At 42.0% G+C, this 19,662-nt stretch overlaps 1 protein-coding gene across 3 annotated transcripts in view; it reads left to right on the forward strand.

Annotated features, from left to right (window-relative positions):
- The first annotated feature begins 351 nt into the window (after nt 1–351).
- LOC306928301 (protein FAM168A-like) overlaps nt 352–19,662 on the forward strand; it is a 46,900-nt gene continuing 27,589 nt past the window's right edge. For 2 of the 3 annotated variants that reach the window (XM_079508313.1, XM_079508315.1), the window contains exons 1-2: nt 9,621–9,709; nt 19,469–19,557. In XM_079508313.1, the coding sequence (XP_079364439.1) occupies nt 9,633–9,709; nt 19,469–19,557 (166 nt within the window). In that variant the 5' untranslated portion in view covers nt 9,621–9,632. Of the gene's footprint in view, nt 482–9,620; nt 9,710–19,468; nt 19,558–19,662 lie in introns of those variants that run through there. The other variant, XM_079508314.1, reaches the window with a different exon arrangement.

Consider the following 19,662-nt stretch of genomic DNA (forward strand, 5'->3'; position numbering starts at 1 on the left):
AAAGGGTAATTATTTCATATAGGCCTATAGCTAGTCAAATCCATTATCCACATGTGTAACTCAATGGGCCAATTTGGTTGCATTTGTACACTGAGTCAAATGAGTGCATGTGTCTCAAATACATGGAACATAGTATGTTTTGGCAAGTGCCCCTCCTGCATCCCAAGAGGCTTTGGTACTCGGTAGGTCCTCCCCTTGTGTTTGCCCCCCCCCCCCCCCCTCCCCCCACCCCCCCTTCTCTCTCTCTCTCTCTCTCTCTCTCTCTCTCTCTCTCTCTCTCTCTCTCTCTCTCTCTCTCTCTCTCTGAGTACCATCCCCCCATTTTGTGTGAATTTCTGTCAGTAACTACGCCGCTTTTCAGAAAGCACCGGAGCAAACCTTGCACTGCAGACGGGCCGCCAGCACTGACTGTACGAGGGGAAACGGGGACTGTGTTGTTTGGAATACAAGACAGCAATAATAATAATACTGCACACATCGGGTGAGTGTTGATTTCCAGGTGTGTTTCTTCTTGGGGTTTTTTTGCAAACAGATGTTCTTCTCTCGTGGCCGATGTCAGTAGCCTAGATAGCCTACGTATTGCTGTGAAAATATATGTTTTTTTTATGTTGCATTTAACGTGGTGTTATTACAGCGTCATTACGATGTCGATGTGTTGCGTTCACAAAAAAAGTGTCAGTGCTTGGAATTAAAACACGAGCACTGCCAGTTGAGTGCAGCGGAATGTCTGTCTTTTTTCTTCTTTGACAAATTACACACATCATATGACACACTAGGGGATTTAAATCACGACCTCAGCAATTATCAGACAGACATCATGCAGTAGGCTAGAGATCTTGCATGTCCTTTTAAAGCTCTATAGTTCAGGTCTCCCTCCAGTATAAACCAGTTCTGAGCTGCATGAGGCATAATAGACACTGGATCCACGCAGGGATGGCTTTATTATAAGGTGACACGCGTTTAAATGGACTGCATAGGAATTGCTGCTAAATCTCGGCGCGTTTCCCAGTGCTTGTTGTACATTTGTGCCCGTGCACGCAGCAGCAGTCTACAGGCATTTGGACAGAGAGAGAGCCGTGTGCGGCTCAAAATGGTGTCGGGGTATTTTACTGTGTGTGTGACCATTTTAAAAGGCAAGTGAAATCCTCTGCGCATGCAGCGATGATGGTGATGTGAAGGGATGCGTCCAGATTCAGGAATAGCAGCGCCGCGGCGGCCGCAAACTTCACGTTCAAGTTCAAGGAGCCTATTTCTGTCACACGTACCGCGTCCGTGCCACGCGCGCGCATGTTTGATGCATGCAGCAGCTGCTTTTGTTAGGACTTTTAATTAAGTGCATGCACATGGAAGCTTTGGAAATGACCTAAGCAAATTGGGCCCCTGGTCTGTGGCCCTTTATTTGATACATGGTAAAATACTGAGTGTTCATTGAATGTATAGGCTATACAAATGTACCGTATAGGCCTATTGGTTTATAGCTACAGTTGCTGTGCACTCCCAGAATATATTGGTTACATTGTAGCCTACACTGATGATTTCATTGTCTACTTTACTATAACAACAGCATGCAGATAATAAACAGGGACCTTTCATTTGATTGCTGCGTATTAAACAAACAATGTGCTTTCTTTGCGTTGTCTTCATGCCATTCTATCTCTATGCCACTAATTCATTGCTTTTCACATCCATTGTTTATGAGATTGCATGGATGTGTATTATTTCTTTCTTCTATGTCATTTGAGCTCTCACTGCCTTCTCCTATCAAGAGAAGTGTATGGTATGGTTGAACTAACAGCCTTAGGCTATCCAACTGAGCAAATTCCCCGTCTCTCTATTATTGAAGACGTACAGAAAGGTGGAGACTTTCTCAGCCTTGCTCCAGTTTTATTTGAACGCTCTTTCGTCCCAATGGTGGTGCTGTGTTTTCTTTTCTGATGGGTTACACTGTAGGCTCAGTGTGTGGCGTACATTTAAATCCAGATGTCCTCTTCGCGTCTCTCTGAATATTTCCAGTGAGTCGCAGGCAGCCCTGATTTACCCCTTTTATCCGGGCTGTTCGGCCGGAGGAGATCTCAAGGACGTGTGATATAGGCCCTATGGCAAAACATTCCAAATGGGTATGCTCAAAAGAAAAGAGTATGAAACCATGCAACCTCTCCAAGTCTTGAATAAGAAATGTGTTTCGTGCCCTTGCAGGCATACAACATTTTGACTGACGTGCATTAGGTAACCTGAGGTGTTGTGCCGCTGGCTCCTCTCCAAAGGAGTACACAGAGATTTCACTTCATATTGGCTATACAGATGCTCTGTGATTTAAATGAACACCAATGGTGGAAAAAGTACTCGTTTTTTTACTTAAGCAAAAGCATCCTGCATGTCCAGAATTCAACATCTAGCCTACTTGAGTAAAAGTACAAAAGTATTGACATCAAAATGTACTTAAAGTACATTATGCAGAATGTCCCATTTCAAGTTTTCAAATGTATACAAATCTTTTGAAAATAGCCGAGCTTGTGAACTTGTAGATCGGCTATTTTCAAAAGATTTTTATACATCTATACAAGCTTGTGAGCTTGTAGATCGACTATTTTCAAATGGCCGAAATGTATATTGGGCTGAAGAAGTATGTATGCTTTGTAATAATAATTAAAATCTGGATCCAAGATGTAGTGCAGTATAGAAGTAAAAGTATTGGAAATACTCCAGTAAAGTAGGCTACAAATACCTCACAATTGTATATGTAAATGCACTTAGTTACTTTCCACCACTGATGAACACCCAGTGTTCACAGAATCCCTGCCGTCATTATTATACTAAAGTCCTCACAGGCATTTTCCAGCCAAGCACTAAAGTCAATAGTTTCTCATGGTGACTGAGAGCGCCACGCTGTGTGCACCACCTCACAAGAAGATCTCAAACCCTCTGCGTTGACAGCAGCATCGCAGTGATACTGCGCGTTGGTTTAGTATTTAAGCAGTAGCCTAATGAGTGCTGGGAGTTGGTGTGCTTGTTATCTCTCTGTCATTAGGCTGTGTTTAACCCAATCAGACCTGAGGCTGATTCAACAATTGTCTCCTAAAAGGTTTTCTGAAAAACCTATGTTTCTATATCGGTGGTGCCAAACCTTTTGGCATGTCAAGGACCCCATCTCAAAATATTTTATTCCAGGGACCCCCCAGAAGTAAAGAGTTAAAAATGTTCACTTTAAAAATATAGCCTATATATATAATAATTCTTCTAAAATAGCAGATCTACAAGCTATGAGCTTGCTATTTTTGAATAGCCAAAGTATAAAATAATGCTTTTAAGCTGAAATCTGAAATGAGCAGATGCTTTTCCCGGTGTTAATGGCTTAACAGAGGTAGCAGCATCAGACAGTGAGGTAAACATTGTAATGGGGTAGTGGCTGCTGCTGGAGAACATAATGATCAGTGGTTTGGGGTTGGTTTAGCACTTGGCATTTTAAATGTTGTAAAAATAAATGTTACTTTGTAGGCCTAATTGTTTACCACTTCCACATTTGTCATAGCATTAAACCACATATAGGCGAGTAGTCTGAATATTCTGGTTCGCCATGGCTTCTGACTACTGCATGTTGCTACCAGTGGTGTAATGGTGATTTGTTTTTCTTCTTCGGTGGTACAGCATTTTAATGACCTCACGTGCATGCACGTACATGCACACGCGCACCTACATGTGCGCATGCGCATAGAACAGCTGACACAAACACAAAAGTAGAGTTAACATAATCATACAACTTCTTGCAGTAGCGAAACTAAAACGTTTGCTTTGGACGAATCTCTTCTTCGATGGAGAAGGAGGCATTCTTGTTGCATCCAACAGAACACCACAGTAGCAGTACTGCATGGAGTCATACTGCTGTTTTGCTTTTTTGCGTGTACGATGATGTTCAGGTAAACAGTTAACCCATGCATTTAGACCTGAGACCACATTCTACAAAATGTCTTCTAAATCATGACATTTTTCACTCAGTGCCGCGCTATGAGCTTGTAGATTAGTTTAAAATAATGGTGAAAGTGGGTTAAACCTGATCTAGGGGGACACGTTCTAGCGTGTACGCGTGCACCGTACCGTTCCGTACCTGCGCATGCATGTCAATGATATTTTTTGTACCACGCCGTGGTACCCCGTGCAATGAGCATGACAAACTTGCTACATACAGTGCTGTTATAGTGCTACTATATTGGCCCCATTGTATGGTTCTCAGTTTTTCGAGCTAGAGTTAACAGACATCTCACCTGCTTTGACACAAAATTACAATCAGTTGCTGACACATAGCAAGTGAACTTGCAAGCTAGCTGAAAATGGCTGTGAATTTCCAGAGAAGATTGCTTAGTTGATTGGTTGATTGGTTGATTGGTTGATTGATTGATTGATTGATTGATTGATTGATTGATTGATTGATTGAATACTTTATTAGACAAAAACAGATTACAGTCAAACACTTAGTCAAACACAAATATCTTGTTTCCATTCGGGTTTGATCTGTCCAGCTGAATAACAAATAATATGCATCTCTGGTTGTTGACTTGATTGTATTATTATAATATTTTTATGTGGTAAAAAAATATGGCCCCCTCAACTCACAAAACACTACAGCTCTAGACAATGTAATGCTGGTATAAAGTCCTAAAATCCAGCAAAATGTGTTAATATAGTATCAAAATCATGTTTAACTACTTCTACCACCTTTTTTTCAAAAATATTCAGATGGGCAGCAGGGGGTCTGCAGACAAATACATATTAATTTGCACGTCCTTGACATGAAGATGTTTAAGGAGAACCACTTCTTGTCTAGACAATGTAATGTTGGTAATGCTGGTGAAGCTGTATAGTCCGGCAGTCGAGGTGGACAGGTGGGAAATTTGGTATATAGTCTTTTTTATTGGCCTAAAATATTGTCTATATACATATATTCATGAATCCACTTGCTGACCGGCTGTTGGTATTGGGCAATTGGGTATTTTTTATATGGGTTTCTTGTGACCCTACCATTACCATCCTATGGCAGGCAAAAATGTCAAAAATGTCAAACTTTCCTTTTGCTTTTAGTAGTATGTAACATGTCAAACTAGGTTTTCATGATTCTGAATCCATTCCAAGCATTAGCTTTGCACAAAATACACTCCTTGGGCTAAAAACAGCCATAGCAACTTGCCCAAAATGTGCTGACCTCATCACATTTGTGCTGACCTCATCACATTTGTCATGACGTCTATGGCCGTTTTTAGCCCAAGGAGTGTTTTATGTGCAAAACTAATGCTTGGAATCGATTCAGAATCATGAACACCCCCTAGTTTGACACATGTCACATGCTACTTAAAGCATAAGGAAAGTTTGAATTTTTTGACAATTTTGCCTGCCATATAGGATCCTAATGGGGGAAAAAATTGCCCAATACTAACAGCCGGTCAGCAAGTGGATTCATGAATGTATGTATATAGACAATACTTTAGGCCAATAAAAAAGACTATATACCAAATTTCCCACTTTAAACAAAAGAAGCCTGTCGGCTGCCGGACTAGTATGGGTGCTGTCATGCAGTGCATCGCTCTATCTGACCATGTAATGCTGGCCAGTGGCCAGAGTTTGACATGTGCAAAGAATCTCTGAACTCTGGTTCACCCTCGGCAGTCCCTAGCCAACCTCCTGCTTGACTTTGCCACAGGCAAGTAGATAAAGAGAAATCCACAGATAGATACTGTAGCCATACACCATTTACAGGTGATAACTCGTTGAGCCATCATGCAGGCCCTTAGCAAGGAGAGAAGTATGGCCGAGGGAGGAATACTGTAATTGTCTTGCCATTTGTAGACTGATTGGAGACATGGAGAGCGAAATGAGCAGGAGTTATATTTGCTGCCATGCTCCAGCTCTACAAAGACGACAGTGAGAACTGTTTCCTTTGTTCTATACTCCTCTCCCCTCCAGCCTCCTCGCGTCTCCCTCTTCTTGTTCCAGTTACAGAGTGAGAGAGAGGGGGGGGGCAGACTGCAAAGAGAATGGTTAAAACTGTCATTAAGGACACGCAGCACTAGCTTGGGATCCAGCCTGATTCACTACGTGTGGCGAATTTTCCCCCCTCATGAAACACATATCCTCTGACAACTCCACACATAATAAGATAAGTTCATCCAAGAAAGGACAAGATAATGTGAATTATTAATTTAATAATATTGAAGTAAAACCTAAGTTCTTCAGATGTCATTGCTGCAACAGCAGTAAGGAATGAAACACTGGACAGGTATTGTGTTGTAAGAGTCAAGAACCAGACCTATATAACATAAATATGAATAAAAATGAAATAGTTACTGAGTTGATGGCCCTGAATATCTCCACTCAATCTCTGAATGAGTGAACATTACAGTCTAGCAATAAACATAAACATTGCCATATATCTATACTGTTCATCTATTGCCAGTAAATACATTAATATATAGGTGAAAGCCTGGCTCAGGGAGGAGGACGCCCCTGCCATGCAGAGTCTAGGGTCACTACCTGCGAGCAAGGGGCAAGGCCAGGATGGCTCTCAGCTGAAACCCTACAGCTGGCGCTTAGGCACCGTCGGAGGTGCGTCAGGCAGAAATGCCCTGCAGGTACCAACAACTGCCTGTCATGTAAATTTATAGTGTAGCGACCCCACAAAAGACCCGGCCGTAACTCGTTCCTCCAAGCGAGCTAGTGTTGCCTGTTCGAATCCAGCCCAGGGCTCTGCACGCTACAATATGTCTATCAATCTATCAACAATGAATGAATAAACTGTATATTGACTATCAACAATGAATATATATTATGTATACAGCCTATCAACAGTGAATATGAAGATATACAGTGCACTACGATCTGTCAACAGACATTCTTTCAACAGTGTGTACCTGGGTGAATATATGTAGAATATATCAACATTCATCCTTAAAAGGCACGCGTACCTGTCAAAGTCCATGCAGGAGTCAGCAGTCAAAAGGTATAACAGGTCAGTAACAGACAGCTTGGTTGTGGAGCCTGATGGCTCGGCTACTGACAAAAACGGCTGTCGCTGTGGCTGGCTGAATGGGCTCATCATCATTCATCACTAGCTGATCATAGAGAGAGAGGTTCTCCATGATAGCGCTTAGCTTCCTCCTCATCCTCCCCTCTGCAACCACCTCCAGAGTGTCCTGTTCCACTCCAGCTATGAAGCCAGCCTTCCTCACCAGCAGTGTTTCAGGAGTAGATTAGTTATCTTGGAATCAAAAGGTTCCTGGTTCGATCCCTGGCTCCTCCTGACTGCATGTTCAAAAATGTGACAAGCTCTGTTAGTTGCGGGGAACGGTATTTTGCTAGTGTGTTTCATGAAAGTAACAATAAATTCTGATTCTGAAGTGTCCTTGAGCTGAAGCCTATGTCTGGCTCAGCCTGTAAGATTTCTGGTCTAGAGGGGCGGGTGCCGGTCGAAAACAGGCTGTGGATATTATTGGTTCACCGATCTACATAGCCTCATTCTGGCTCAAACTAGTGATACCTGGTCAACACTCGACACTCAGGTAGCGCTTAATACTTAGTTGACCAGAGTCACCCAACCAATGGTCCATGCTAGGCCCCCATCTTATTTCACGCTACACTAAATATCTTAGTGAAAGATCACTGCTATGTTTGCTATGTCTGCTTATTATGTGTTAAGGCTTCAGCTGAAAAGCTGAAAGGTGCTACATGGAGTTGAACAAGGGTATGAATGCCTTTGTCTTGTTCTTTAACTGTTTTATGGTTAGAAGAAGCACGGCACAACCAACCCGAAGGCAGCCAATTATCATGTTTCATAATGTCAGTGATACATAATGCAGTGCAATGACATATGCTACCAATGATACAGCATAATGCTAAAGCACTAAAGCTACTATGCCTCTGGAGTATTGTGATAATGTGTCATTCCCTCGCTCTTTATCTAGTTTATCAACTGCTCTCCACAATGTTAAAGGTTACCAAATGTATGCCAATCCCACGATTTCTCGGGATTTGTGCTTGCAACCTCCTTTGCCATTTGCCAACACGAGAGATCTTTGGTTTGTTTAATGTAATTTAATCCAGAATGAATGGTATTTTATTTACCGTTTTTAGCATCCATCATTAGCCTTTTTAGCTTCTTCTTTGCTTATGTCGCACATTTCTCTGGCACTGGCCTCACGTTACTGCCTATGGTAACGGGAGGGAATTCTGTGTTAAACTGTACCTTGCATTTTAAAGAACGCAAGGTTAATTGAACAAAAAGATCCCAGTCGTCTACAGTCTACACGTATGACAAGTACCGGTAAGTGAGAACTTGTGTCGATATGAGATGAGCCTTTGTCAGCAGACTTCTCTTCTTCACAAAAAAAGGAAAAGATGGTGCTGTAGCATTGCAGGGTCACCTCCATCACTTCTAGACCTAGATGTGTGACTGATTGCAGTTTGAGATTGGGTTACAGTACCAAGGGACTATGCTGTTCAATGAAGGTCATAAAGAGGATGATGGCAAATAAATGAGCTTGGTGGGCAAAATACAGTACAGTATACTCAAAATAAATGAGCTTGGAGGGCAAAGTATACACTACAGTATAGTGAGAAATTTAACTCTCCACATGCTCTACCAGCTAATCTGGTTTCATTCCCCATGGTGTGTGTGTGTGTGTGCGTGCGTGCGTGTGTGTGTGTGTGTGTGTGTGTGTGTGTGTGTGTGTGAGTGAGAGAGAGAGAGTGTTTGTGAATTAATTGTTTAGGTCTCCAACCATTCTTACATTGGTGCTGCTGTAACTCTCAGCGTGCCGTGTTGTGATTTATGTGTTAGTAATGACCTTCCTATGCATCCATCTGCTCTGCCGTGTTTAGCTCATTGACCTCGACTCCCATTCTACCTTATTACCAATTAATTCCAAAACATATCTCTGCTAGTTGGATTTGGGAAATAATAATACATAAAATGTATTCACATTTTCAGGCGATAAATCGAAACTGAAATAATTTGCTTCAGTCTGACAATTCGGTTAGCATTAAAAAGGGGGTTTACGTTTTGTTTGCAAATCGAACTTGCCTACAACACTGACAATCTTCACTTATTTTGTCAAATCATCCCATGCTTTTAAATACATTTAAAAACAACAATAAACACTACAGAATTGTTACTGTGTGTGATTACTCACATGAGTTTCAAGTCTCTGCAAGTTGATTGTCATACTTTGTTGATTTGAACTGAATCCAATGCATGGCTTTTAAGTTACTACTTATAATAATCAGAATCATAAATTACATTATGTTTTGGAAATTGGTCTGTGGTACCCTTAAGTTTCTGTTTCCCTTTTCCCTCCTCACTCTTTTCTATTACCCTTGTCCCTCCACACCAAACATCGTTGCCAAAAATAAGCGATCTACAAACAAGTGTAAATCGGCTATTTCCACCAAATTTGCCTAATTTATGCTTCACCATATGAAGGTGTTGCTTGCCGAAAGTAACAAGAATTTCCTTAAGCGACAAGTATAAGTGAGGCCTTGAACTGCTGCCATTTCTTTCTTCCTTCGCTTGTTCTGCTATATCATTGCACTCATCGTTTCCTCTTCCTCTTGTAATTTCACAGATTATTCGTTCCCTCACTAGCATTGCCATGAGAATGGCCAACGGGCTGCAATCCGACCAATTCAATTTCTTGTACCAGCCCGAAAGTGCTCAGAACCTGAAGAGGTCAATGTAGAAAATCTTGTATTTAAATTCCACCCTCCCCCCAAATGTGTTTAACATCATCTGTGGGTTTCCACCAGCCTCTAGCTGCCACACGTTATCACATTTCAATGGCTTTTGAAGTTTGAAACCAAATCATTTTTTATCTCTGATGTAGTCTCTCTATATAAATGGTATTTGATTTTTATTCATATGAATAGTTTTTTAAGAAAACGGAATTATGCCACAAACATAGTCATTTGTTTCTATGAAGCAGCATTGCAATGTGTAAGCCTGCTTTAGGATATTAGATAACAGTATTACATCTTCCTTCTAAAAGGAAGTCACTTCTTAGAAGATGCTTTTTCTCGTGCTCTATCATTCCGTGGAAAAAAGGTAAACATGAAAAGGTAAGTTTCTCTAGCAACAAAACTGACTGTCTTGACAAGACAACTTTAGAGTTTTCAATTCAAAATGAGGTTCAAGTCAGGATAGAATGTAGTAGGACCCATGCAGGATGAGGCAGATCAGGGTCGGTTCAAAGTGTTTAATAACTCAAAAACGAATAAAGCCACAAGGAATAGGAACTGATGTCAAGACATGAGACACGCATTCACACAACATATCACAATGTGTGTACTAGCAAGGAAATGCTGGGACCAGGGGGGTATATAAATATTAAATACACAAAGACACAGGTGAACTCAACTGAAAATCAACAGGGATTGGCTACTATGGCTAGGAGACTAACATGACACAGGTGAAGCAAACAAATAATCACAGGTGAGGCAACTTGACAAGATAGACCTGTAACATAACTACAGAGGAAACCAGGACACTAAATACTACAAAATAAAAGGAACACGACAGAAAAGTAAAACACTATACATCCACACCAAGCTAGACAGGACCGCCCACAAATGTCACATCCGGTTTTAGCCCGGGGTAAACAAAAAGGTCTTCCCCATAGAGTTATAATAGCGTACGATCCTTTGGATCACTTTCAGAGCGATTTGTTGGATGATAGAAATATTGACAGCCAAGACAAATCCATCAGAAGGACATCTGGAACACTCGCCCTCGGAAAGTTGACTTATTATTACGTATACGAGACGATTTAGCCATGGTTCACATGGCGCTCGTCTGTCATGGCGGAACTTCAACCTGTTTTATGCACTTTTCCCATTTAGAACGTTAACGTCTACATACATGTTCAGATTTCAAATATAAAGTGCTCGCCCCAGAGCCACGGATGTTACAATCCTCCTCGGGTGGGTAAAAGTACCCGTATCTTCCGCATTGTTCAATAAAAAGCGTTTTAATCCGATCGGTGGCCATTTTATCAGAGTTATAATGCACCAACCGATAGGGGCGCATAGTTGAAAGCGCATGGCCAAAAACGGATTAAACATTGCTTTTTATTGAACAATACGGAAGATACCGGTACTTATTCCCGCCCTAGCAGAATTGTAACATCCATGGCCCTGGGGTGAGCACTTTATATTTGTAATCTGAACATTTGTGTAGGCGTAAGCCGGCGTAAGGACTGTAAATGGAGAATGTGCGTAAAACACTTCAGTCCAGGCCAACCATGAGCTCACAGCGCGTTGCGACCTACGGTTGCGACGCGTTGTGAGTTTGTAGATTTTTGGTTTATGCTGGGTTTGGGTTTGGCTTATATTCAGAGTATCCTTATCTCTGTATACTTTATTGCATGCGTCAAGTTGCACAAGCATAACCACCACTGAAATCGGACATCAATCTCCCTCTCCCGCCATGTTACAAAACATTGTGTTACCGCAGCGCAGTGTTTACTCGCCTGGTAGAGACATGATCACTTAAACTTAACGTAATATCAAAAACCAACAGCCATTAAGTCATCAATAATGTTTATAGAACACATTGTGGTGAATTCTAAGTAGTTTAGAGACAGTTGGAACTTGGCACGGAGCCATTGTTGTGCGGTCGAAACGAATGGTGTCGGTAGCCTACTTGGAATTCACTAAAACATGTTCTATAAACATCATTGATGAATTAATGGCTTATATATTATAAGTTTCAGTGATCATATCTATAGAAAGGTGTCTCTTACCATGCGAATATATCAGTCCATTGTGTTGTGTTGGATCATGTCCATGCAGTCAAGGAAAACATTCCAATCGGCCTCTAGCTTGTTTCATTTTCTAAAGTAGCGTTCCTTGTCGAGTGGCAACAAGGATCTGTGCCTGTGATCTGGCAAGCCATGACGCCTAATTTTAAATTAGTAGTATTTAAAGCATCTGCGTTTGAAAACCCAACACTCCTTTACTTTATTCCGGTTGGGAGAACTCTGAACTTTCCCCCGGCTCCACCCCCCAGCTATATTGACGCCCCTGTTGACAAAAGTTGGTGTCGGTGTATTAGGAACACTAGAACACTAGAAAACACAGCAGAAAAGCAGAAAAACAGAAAGGACACAGATCATGACAGCCAGTCTGCCACAAGGGGCAAGAGTTTCTGTGGGCTCCCCTGCATGAAATGCACATTATTTTAACAAAAAAAATGTAATTACACTTCAATGAACTCTTGCATCCCCATTCTGGGCATGTCATAGTACTGATAGTAGGCGAATGTTCGGCAACAATAGGTGAACATTCAGCCGAAATAGCAGAAGTAGATCTTCTGCTTCTGCTTCAAGCTCACAATGGATGCACGTTGTGCCGTGTTGTGAGCTTGTAGATCGTCAATTTTCGGTTAAGATATTTGGGGGATAACGCACAATGACAGATATGGTTTAAGTGAGTTAAATTTAAGAGGAGGTTGTTCATGTTGCGCTGTGGTTTCCCTCCTCCTCTCCTTCTTGCCCCAGCCAGCCAAAAATACCCATAACCTTCATTCCAGTCCCTATACTCCCACAGTTCTCACGTCCTTTGTAATTCCATCCATCATCCCTTTGTCTTAACTACGGCTGTGTCTCAGCTGCCTCGCTGCCTGATTAGCTATATACCGTCCTTCCAAGGTGATGTTTTCTTTTGTGTGTGGCATTACCTGAAAGTGTGTATGTGATTGAGACAGGCTTCCAAAGGCAGCAAGGTCGTCGTGAACTTGAATGTTTTTCTTTTTTGCAGCTCGGTTGTTTTATGTACTGTACATAATCAAGTGGCCGCTTACTTAGCGGATAACATTAGCCATGCAATGATGCACGTGAATTTTATCTGTGTTTAAACAGACTTTTGGTATTTATGAGGCGCCATCTCCTTCGAACATACTGAAATAACAATTGTTTCACTTGTCTTTGATAAATGAATAAATAAATAAACAAATACAAATAGCTGCCATAAACATTTAATAAATGTTTTTCATGAAAGACAGGCTACAAAATAAACTAAATACTAATAATGTTAAAAATACAAATAAATACTTTGAGATATTGAATAATGCTTCTGAGTAGCTCTGTCGGTGGAGGAGTCGCCAATTTGGACCACAAGGTTCTGGCTTAGATCCCGGGAACTCCCATCTCAGTGTATGAATAGCACGGCTTGATCGTGCAGTAAGTATGGGAGCTGATGTAGGATTTGCGCTCTACAGTAACAACCCAGGGGTCTAACGCACTGAAATGGGGATATAGTCACCCTCATTCTCGTCCACTACCGACAATAAGCAGTCCGACCTACTTACTTAATAAAATTAACTTTACTAAAATCAAATACACTTAAAAAATGCATGAGTCGCCTTTGGCAAATGTAAGTCACTTAATGTTTGAGTTTTGGGATTCTACCGTAGAACAATACTTCAATGATCCGCCAAAATGATTCACGAATGTCCATGGTTTTCTCAGATTGAGATCTCGCCACATCCCATTGTTCTGTTGTTATCTTTCTTGTTCAACCATGATGTATTTGACGCGTCGTCTTTATTCTTTTGGTATATATTTTTTTATTCCTTTATTGCTTTAGGGCCTCCTCACAAGTCCCTCCTGTCTCAAGTGACCTTTCCCTAAAATCCTTCATCTCCTTCAAGCCTCTCCCTCTCTCACACAGCTGTTCCTCCTCTATTAATACACTGATGTTTATCTTTTCATGCCAGTCTTCCCTCAGTCTGTCCTTTCTTTTGACTTTGAACCAGTTAATTCGCTTCACTCACACAACTGTATGGCTTTAAACAGCTTAACACATGGCAAAAGACCACTGTTTATTTCTAAGATATTGACTACAGTAGTTAGATTTTTAATGGTAGCCTAATTAGAGTAGGCAAGGAAATGAGGTTTCAGTGTGTCACAGGTGGTGACTTCATTGGACTTAATTCGTGACTTCATCATCAGTAATGAAGTTGTTCTTGTAACACAACACATTTTGGTGATCTAAAACAGCACATTCATAACCAGCGGGAGATGATGCTAGCTGTTGCCAACACACAAATGTGTATAGTTTACTTGATTTAGCCAGTGGGGGGTGACGCCAGCTGATGCCAACACACAAATGTGTACTTTATCCCTCAGAGTACGGGGTGTCATTTGTCTACTTTAGCATGTCCAAAATAACAAAACATCAACAAGTAATCAACTATGTATTTAGTGAAATTATCTATCTATCTATCTATCTATCTATCTATCTATCTATCTATCTATCTATCTATCTATCTATCTATCTATCTATCTATCTAACTATCTATCTATCTATCTATCTATCTATCTATCTATCTATCTATCTATCTATCTATCTATCTATCTATCTATCTATCTATCTATCTATCTATCTATCTATCTATCTATCTCTTGTGCGAAAGTGAGAATTTGGTCGGATAAGTGGTTGTTCTGAACGACACATCCAGAAATCTCTGTATCTGTCTGCATGTCTGTCTGTCCATGGAGATCATATCCTGAATATGTCATCATAGTAGATTGGCCTCAAGTATATGAGGCCAACGGGTACAATGGGTATGGGTTGCTTAACCGGAGCTGGAGCGGCATGCGTTCCCAACAGCCATCGTTCCCAATGGCCATTGCCTTAGTTTAAATTAGAAAAATTCGCCCCTCAGAGCACATGCACATCTCCTCCAGGCCAGGTTGCCTACCCAGGGCCTGCAAAGTTTGGAAGGCAGCCAGCACCAATATAGGCTAATGTCATGATCCAAGGAATCCAGGGAGGAAACGATTTTGAGCTTTTATCATAAGAGTTATAGGCCAAAATGTGAAGTGTGCTGTTATAGCGCCACCATGAGGCACATTCTTCTTTATTGTTCTTCCTTGGCCAGACAATAAATGTTAAATGTCATTTTGCACTGGGGCCTTAGTGAGTTTAACAAAGTGTCAGATAAGAAACCACATGTATACCATCTTCACCCCCCCCCCCCCCCCCATAATTAGATTTGAATATTGAATCGCTTCATTCACAAGTGTCTGTCGAGGCAACTCCCTTGTGACATTGATGCATAGGGCAGGGTAGGCATACTGTAAGAACAGCAGGTGTGTGCACATGGTGCTGCTGCAGAATGTTGCACACAAACAGGGCTAGATAGAAGTGGGAGTGTGTAGTTTCCTCAGCAGGTGGTGGTAGCAGTCTAGCAGACTGCATGTGGGTGGTAAGGTCTTGGATAGTTAGTTGAGAAGGGTGATGTCTCCCTGTGTGTGCTGTGAGAAGGGTGATGTCTCCCTCTGTGTGCTGTCCCACTCACCCTCTTCATCACCCCTGCGTCAAACGGCTCCTTCACGGAGGGCAGCTGACAGCGGAACATCTGCTCAGCTTCGCAGACAACATATTGAAGCTTAGCCTGGGCTTGGAGTCGAAAACCGCCAGCCTGTGATGGAGGGTGTGGAAAAGCCTTTGGACAATGAACCATAGGAGTCGCATAATTGGAAGAATTGGTTATCATAAATGTGAGACATTGTGAGTGTTATCAGCTGCTGCAGAACATCTTTAGTTGAGGTGGATATTCAGTCCTGCATGGACAGTATTGGTGAAGGAAATGATATTAAGCTTTGAATGCCTTTCTAACATCCTTACACACTTTCTTTCTTTACAGTCTATGAAATATGCAAATATTTGGCAAAAGAGCACATGATTGATACAGTATTCTGACAGACAGACAGACAGACAGACAGCCTGATGTAGCTGATGAAATTATCGACTGGCGCTTCCCATTGCAATACATTTCATGCAGAATTGCACACGCTGGGCTAGTTGTGCTCACCTGTGCGCCCATGGGTGTGTTGGTTTTAACATGGTCGATGATGAGGTATTGAGGTCGATGCGTTGCTATTCTAGCAATCTCTCAAGATGGATTTTCTCCCTTTTTTTCTCCCTTTTTTGTCAATGGGTTGGGTTCCCAGATTTCTATCTTATAGGTACGAGAAAGAGTCAGACAGCAATTGCGCCTTAGACCAGCAGCTGTGACCTGGTCTCAAGTCTGACACAGTCCCTCAGCGCTGCATTTCTCCCCTAGTTAATGAGGGCATACGGTAGTAGATCGACCTATATACAGTAGGCCAGTTCGGAACACCATCTGAATTTAACTCGTGTTCAAGAAAAGAGACTTTTCATTATTCCTATTAATGAGAAATGAGAAAACACTTGGTATAGATTCTGCTGTGGTGTCGTGAACCCATAGCCTTCCTTATTTGTCTGTGGTCAACATATAACAGTTCCATGTAAGGGCTGATGCATGAAGAACACAGCCGTCTGTCCCGCTTCATTAGGCAGTTTAACCACCTAAACCCTGTTCGCCCCAGAATAGGCATGCTAGGGTTCAAGATATCCACGTGATGTTTAAGGTGAGCAGAGCTTTTGCTTCCTCATCTCCCGAGTCCTGACATCGTCATATCACATTATTAATGCTCCTCTTGTAGATGGCTGCGCACTTTGACTTTGCACACGAGCAGAGCCATTCCCTCCGTTTTTCCAACTTGCTGAATCTGTCATTTATATAGGAATGTGTCAAGTGTATAGGCTTGAAGCTGCACTTAGCTCTTAAGGGATGAGACGACACTGATACTGTAGGTCTAACTCATGTTATGGCAGCCTAACACGCACCCATCTAATTCAGAGTCTAGATATAACCCCTTTGCACCTCATACTATCCGCCGTCTAAATAGAAGGAAAAAAATCACACTTGTGTGAAGTGAGGGGCGCTCTTAGTCTTATCATCATACATCATCACATTCCGTGCTCAGCCAATCAAATCATCACATTCCGTGGTACAAACACACAAAACTGTGCATAGGAGGGGCTAGCGCCCCTCAAAAATAGTTGTACACGCTCCCAATATGCGTAACCTTTGTCCATGCACCACCTTGCACCAAGGATCATCTAGCCTCGGAGACCACAATCGTTTTGTTTCAAAGGGGAAAAAAAACGCCTGGGCGAGAACTGGCATACGAGAGGAGTGAACCTTGTATTTTCACTAACCAATAAGAGTGCAGAGGGGCATCACTCCAAACTGGAGCAGAGGGGGGCGGGGGGTGGGGAGGCAGGCACATTGGTGAACCAATAGGAAGTCTCCGACTCCCTGGCTGTCTAAGCCAGAAAATGGTCCGCCCCCTCTATGGCCAGAAAACCATAGGTCTCTTTCAGGCTAAGGATCGTTTAAATAGGGCTCTCTAGCATGCAGTCTCACATCAACCAAGCCTTTTGATAGACTGCAGTCTCAAGCTTTTGGAAGAATGCTGTGGCCTGTAGCTGTAGATATTTTCATATCCAGCAAAAAGATTTCTAAAGCCACTGATGAACAATTTTACACAAGCAATGAAGAAGTCCTATATCCAAGCAAAGGGTGTTGGTTTAACTAACGAAAAACAGCTTCAAGGGGTGAATAAGGCCGGTGCCAGCTGATGTACAGACATCGGGGTAAAAATATCTCAAGGAGAAACACCCAGTATACTGAACCATTACATCGTTGCTGATCCGGTGGAAACCTCATATGTCCAAAACTGTTATTTTCAGGATTAAAATAAAAAAGGAATAGCACAAATCTACGAGCTCAAAACGTGCCGCGTTGCAAAGACTTTTGAGCTTGTAGATCGGCTATTTTTTTGCTACTTAGTGTGACATTGTATCTGACTAAGTAGGGCATACCCTTACGGAGGAAAACAATATGGAGATAAGAGGTTTCAACGATTCACACTCTTCTCGTCCCACTGACGCAACATTAAGTGCAGTTTCAGGATTTCGTTTCACAGTGATCTCTCCAGTGGCTTTGTATCATCAGCCGTATAGCCACTGGCAAACCCACTGTATGTATCTCATAAATCAAAGGACACTAACGTCTCAATGGGCTGTCGTGCGTGTGTGTGTGTGTGTGTGTGTGTGTGTGTGTGTGTGTGTGTGTGTGTGTGTGTGTGTGTGTGTGTGTGTGTGTGTGTGTGTGTGTGTGTGTGTGTGTGTGTGTGTGTGTGTGTGTGTGTGTGTGTGTGTGTGTGTGTGTGTGTGCGCGCGCGTGTGCATGTGTGTGTGTGTGTGTGTTATCCATTCTCTCTCTGTCCTTGTGTGCTGATTCATCGCCCCGAGTGCTCACAGAGGGGTTCTGCGTTGTTTCTTTGATCCCTCTGTGCCATTACATTTGTTACAGTATATGTGATCAATTTAACTCCAGGATATCCTCACATGCTAACCTCTACGCCACTGGCTCTCACACTTTTATTTTATTTTAGAGAGTTCTCTGCCCTTCTCTCTCTAAAATAATAATAATACAATTTACAATTTTGGCATTTGGCACATTCTTAATCCAGAGCGATTTACAGTAAGCAAGAACAAAAACATCGTAATACATCAAAAATAGTTATGAATCATACGTAAGCTAAGAACCTAACAGTGGAATATCTATATAATGAAGTGATGTATTAATTGGTCACCAGGAAGCCCAGTGCTGCTATCAGCAGCTGATCTATTTAGCATACAGGAACATGTCTCTCACCCAGGGGAGACAAAGATCCAGGTTTACACTTTAGTTTAACAGTTATTTATGCTATATTAATGTGAATTGTGGTTCCAGATACCACATAAGCTATACGTATACATACACTATAGAGTGCTATGTCTACATACAATGCTATCTATGTTACTTAAGTTTAGCCTTTGCATACGGGTGTAAGGTAGGTAAGGTAAGGTCGCTGAGGCTATTATATATATAGGGCAAGTGCTATATGGCAAGTGCCAAGGGCTAAAATGGAGCATGAAGAGGTGGGTTTTCAGACTAGGGCGGAAGATTGGGAGTGAGTCTGCAGTTCTAATTGCAATGAGAAGTGCATTCCATAGTTCCATGAAAGGCTACATCTAACCTATGTGATGAAATGTGTGTTGTGTGTCTCTACACGTGAAACACAGTGGTTCTCAAAGTGGGGTCCATGCAGGCAGTTCCCAGCAAAATGTGTTACTATAGCATCACATTTAGCTTAAACTTATATATAAACCTGCTATTTTTAAACAAATCTTGAAACCCTAACCCTAATCGTATTTGAACTGGGGACCCACCCCCCAGGCCCTCCACCCTGACAAGCACTTGGAGTTGAGGCATTCAATTGTGTTTGTTCCACGTTTTTATAGTGTAGTTCATTCATTACTTTTGATGCAGTAATGGTCTTTTTCTTTTCTTTCTGTTTGAGTGGTGCTATAGCCACTCCTATGCATGACTATGTGTATAGGTCTGTCTGTCTGTCAGTGTGTCTGTCTGTCTGTATGTATGAGCACGGAAGTACCATGGTAATACCGCTGGTTGGCACTGTTGAGCAGCATCTCTCTCTCACACACAGGTTGAAAGTGGTTAGTAATCGTTCTCCATCTCCCTTCTCTGTTCGTGTGTGTCTATCTGCAGTAAAGGACGAGTGTCTTCCATCATGAATCCTGTGTACAGTCCAGTCCAGCCCGGACAATATGGCAACCCGAAGAACATCACGTACACAGGTGAGCCGTGCAACAAAACACATGAATGTCTGAATATTCTCAGCCTTGGGCTCTGTGTGTATGACTGTAGTCCCACAGGTGTCCAGAAGGTGGCGTACCCGTTTC

The sequence above is a fragment of the Electrona antarctica genome, assembly GCF_951216825.1.
Source record: "Electrona antarctica genome assembly, chromosome: 8".
NCBI classification, from domain to species: Eukaryota; Metazoa; Chordata; class Actinopteri; order Myctophiformes; family Myctophidae; genus Electrona; species Electrona antarctica.